This window comes from Anoplophora glabripennis, unplaced genomic scaffold, assembly GCF_000390285.2.
Source record: "Anoplophora glabripennis isolate ALB-LARVAE unplaced genomic scaffold, Agla_2.0 scaffold1142, whole genome shotgun sequence".
NCBI classification, from domain to species: domain Eukaryota; kingdom Metazoa; phylum Arthropoda; class Insecta; order Coleoptera; family Cerambycidae; genus Anoplophora; species Anoplophora glabripennis.
The window spans coordinates 83,495-87,963 of record NW_019417238.1 but is presented as its reverse complement, the minus strand read 5'-3'; the positions used below and the strand labels follow the sequence as shown (position 1 = coordinate 87,963).

The following is a 4,469-nucleotide window of genomic DNA, read 5'->3' as shown; positions in this document are numbered from 1 at the left end:
ATCTACGGATTGGGATGTGATTGTCAGGTCGTCGGCGTATAAGTATATGTTGGTGTTGGGGGGATGTGGGATGTCGGAGTTGTAAATGGTGTATAGGTGTGGGGACAGGACGGTGCCCTGGGGGACACCGGCCACCATGGAATGGGTGGTGGAAAGGGAATCTTGGATTTGGATGCGGAATTTTCCGTGGTGTAGGTAGGATTTTATGAGTTTGGTAAAGGATATGGGATATTGGTTGGTGAACATTTTCATCAGTAGGCCTTCATGTCAAAACGTATCGAAGGCCTTTGCGACGTCCAGGAAGACAGCACCAGTGTACTGTCCCCTGTTGAAGGCCGCCGNTCCCGATCGAAGAACACTACAACTTGGCGACGAGGATTAAAGTAAAAAGGACGGCTACGAAAAAAAAAAGATGGCGACTAGTGTAAGAGTGCAAGTGCCAGAATTTGACCACGATGGTGACTGGACAGTATATAGCGAACGACTGGAACAGTACTTCATCGCTAATGGAATCACCGCTGAACCATTAAAGGTCGCAAATCTATTAAGTGTAGTGGGACCAACCACATACTTATTACTGAGAAGTCTGTGCAACCCGTACTTACCCAAAGACAAAACCTATGCGGAGTTGTGTGCCATTTTAAACAAACATTTTTGTCCGCAAGTGAGTGCGTGGAGAGAAAGGAAAAAATTTTACGAAGCCAAACAAGATGGCGGAGAGAACGTAGCAGCATGGTACGCACGTGTGTGCAGTTTGGCGGTAAATTGTGGGTTCAACAATACGTTGACGGACATTGTGAAAGATAAATTTATAACGGGGTTAAGAAAGGGCGAAGTTTTTGACCGATTGTGTGAAGAGAAGGTTGATGAAGGGCTGGACAAATTAAAAAACCTAGCCATCCAGCGTGAAAACATGAAGATCCAACGAGGTGATAAAGAAAGGAGCAGTAGTGGTGAAGGAGATTTAAATTTTATCGGAGGAAAGGCGAGACCAGGCAAAGGGAATAGTTCAGGTATTAGAGAACAGCAGCAGCGGCAGTTTCGACACCAAGGCGCAGGATCGGCAGTTGAACGGCAGGGCGACACTTCCCGTCGAACGGAACACGCCCATCGCAACGGAAGACAAATGTCAAGGCCGGGAGGAGGAAGTAGCAACAGCGCCAACTATGGTCGCAAGGTGACAGGAGAGGTTAGAAGAAATTGCCGAGTGTGCGGAGTCTCTCATGCAGGAAGGTGCAACTACAGGGAATACATCTGCAGAACGTGTGGTGTTAAGGGCCATTTATCTAAGGTCTGTAGAAAGAAAAGCAACTTAAATTACATGGAAGAAAGCAGGTATGTAACCAACATCAATCGTGAGGAAACCGAACAAATAGAAATGACTTTATTTAACAATAGTTCAAGCAAAAAGGTCTTAGACAATCCATTGATGCTAGCCATTGGCATTAATGATAAGGAATATAGCGCGATGTTTGACTCTGGTAGCTCCGTGTCCTGTACTAGTGCTAGTATGTACGAAAGAGATTTTAGTGGTTATAGGCTCGAAAAGGACAATATGATTTTAAAGACTTATAATGGAACTAGTTTTAATCCGTTAGGGTATTTTAATGTAGATGTTTGTTATAACGGCATGTGTAATTTTGTAAGGTTTTATGTAATAGCTAATGGTGGTCCTCTCATACTAGGTCGTGATTTCATGAATAAATTCAAGTTAGAGTTACGAATGATTAATAATTTAAGCAGCGATCGGGTGGATGCTGATGTCAGATCATTGATAAATAAGTATCCACGAGTTTTTTCTGACAAAATAGGTACTTTTAAATATGCTAAGATCTCACTAAAATTGAAACCTGACGCTAAACCTGTCTTTCTGAAACCCAGGTCGATTCCCTTGGCTTATAAGAAGGAGATGGAGGATGAGTTGAACAAGATGGTGCGACAAGGAATATTGACGCCCGCTCAACATAGTGACTACGCCACTCCATTAGTGCCAATAATAAAGAAGGATGGACGCATACGCATCTGTGGCGACTATAAGTCGACCGTAAACCGATATTTGATGGAGGAGACTTATCCCTTACCACTTATCGAAGAGTTATTTGCTAAGCTTCATGGAGGCGAGAAGTTCACTAAGCTGGATCTCTGTTCAGCATACATGCAGTTTCTTCTGGACGACGAAGCACGAAAGCTGCTCACGTGGAGCACGCATAAGGGTCTGTTTCACATTAATAGAATGCCATATGGCATCGCCCCAGCTAGCGGTAAGTTCCAAAAATACATAGAACAGATATTCCAAGGTGTAGAAAATGTCTGTATTTATCTAGATGATATCTTAATAACGGGTAGAAACAGATCAGAACACTTACAAACTTTAAAAAAGGTATTAATGATCTTGAGAGACGCTGGTTTGACTGTTAAACTTTCAAAGTGTGAATTCTTTAAAGACACCTTAGAGTATTTGGGTCATAATATATCCAAGGAAGGGTTAAGAAAATCAGAGAGTAAAGTTAAAGCCATTTTAGAGGCAAGACAGCCAGAAAACATAAAAGAAACAAGGTCATTACTAGGTGTATTAAATTTTTATAGCAAATTCATACCTAATTTTGCACATATTATGAGACCCATATATAGTTTGTTGAAACAAGACAGGATATTCGAGTGGTCAGACGATTGTGAAAGGTCTTTTGAGAGAATCAAGAAATTAATTGCGTCTGATCTTGTGTTAACTCATTTTAACCCCAACTTACCTTTAATTCTCACCACAGACAGCTCCGACTATGGCATTGCCGCAATACTGTCACACCAGATGCCTGATGGAGAGCGTCCCATAGCCTGCTACTCGAGGACATTACAGCCCGCTGAAGCAAAATACAGCACGATTCATAAAGAAGCCTTGGCACTGTACTGGGGTACGGTGAAGTGCTCACAGTTCCTCATGGGACGACGTTTCATATTACGGACAGACCACAAACCACTCATAACACTATTTGGTGAACACAAAGGTATTCCCAAGATGTATGAAAACAGACTGCAACGTTGGGCAGCATATCTGTCGGGATTCAACTACACCATAGAACACATAAAAGGCAAGAACAACATGATAGCTGACTACTTTTCAAGGGTGCCTTTGAAGTGCACAGAGGAAACTGAGGATGAACAAGTAAGTTATGTGAACTATACTACTAACAAGAGTGATTGGCCAATAAATAACGAATTAATCAGGAAAACAACAAAACATGATGCTTATTTGCAAACAGTGATAGAATGTGTGGTTAATAATAGANTCAAACTTTCAACTTATCTTTGACACCCTGATAGACTTTCAGAATACAAATCAAATTACTGGAAGTACTTTTTTTTTAAGTAGTTCCTCCTCTCACAATTCCAACAAACTGGATACCTGAAGTTCACTTTCCTGCACCAACCTCACTCTATCCTCGCCTCTGGAGGCTCCTCTATGCATATACTTGCATGTAATACAAATTTCCTTTTGATTTAACTATCCTGCTCCACTTATTTCCAACTTTTTAAATTCCTCAAATTTTACTCTCCTCACTCCTTCTTTTTTTTTTATTTTGTAACTAATTTCCTTTTTCCTCCTTCTTTTGTTTTTTCCTTGATCCTCACTATTCCTTAAGGTCCTTACACCTTCACTTCACTTTACACTTTATTATCTATTATTTTCTTTTCTAACATTCTACTGACAAATTTTATATTAATTTCCCTGAATTATTGTTTAATATTTTTATTTTTATTTACATTATCAAATTTTTTTAACCTAATATTGAATTTTTATCTGCCATCATCTTCACTCTGTCCTTATTTGACATTTGTTAATTTTTACTTATAATATTTAAACCTCAAATTTTTGATTTATCTCAACAGGTTTATCTCAATAGATCGACGTTCAGTGTAACTTGGTCTCTAGACGATTATAGATTTTATCGATGTGCGCAGTGAGCGGCACAAAGATAAATAATATTGAACCGTATAAAAATCATTTTATATTTTATACGCATTATGGTAATAGTGTTTTTATATTATGTCTTAGTCACTCTTTATAATTCCGATCGCGGAGGATAGTTACAAATCGAATGAATCATGATTATTATGGTAAAAATCGAAAAAATCGCAAAATTGCGGTTAAAAAACAATACTTTTTAGGGATTTTTTTGGGGTATTTAAATTGGGTATAGGACCTTTATACATGGCTCAAAAAAACTTTGTTACGTAGAATTATCACACCAAATTTCGTCAAAATCGGTTCGACAGATTTTGCATAATAATTTAGCAATCCAGATTTTGAAAAAAAAAATTGCAATTTTCAAAATTTTGCACAGCAAAAACCAAGGCCCTTAGATACTTGAAAATTTAATCACATATAGAAGGGCTCTCAGGCTTTCAAACTTTTTTTGAAAAATTCGAATCCGTCAATTAGGAGAGCTCTGGCGCTTGTTTAAACATTGGTC

General features: G+C 39.0%; 1 protein-coding gene across 1 annotated transcript; it reads left to right on the top strand.

Annotated features, from left to right (window-relative positions):
- Positions 1 to 350: 350 nt before the first annotated feature.
- Positions 351 to 3,283, top strand: LOC108913293 (retrovirus-related Pol polyprotein from transposon 17.6; the record flags this gene model as incomplete). The annotated part of the gene is given in 2 exon segments (XM_023456071.1): positions 351 to 1,335; positions 1,882 to 3,283. Coding segments are annotated over 2 exon segments (2,325 nt in total), but the record flags the coding sequence as incomplete, so codon positions are not given.
- Positions 3,284 to 4,469: the final 1,186 nt, after the last annotated feature.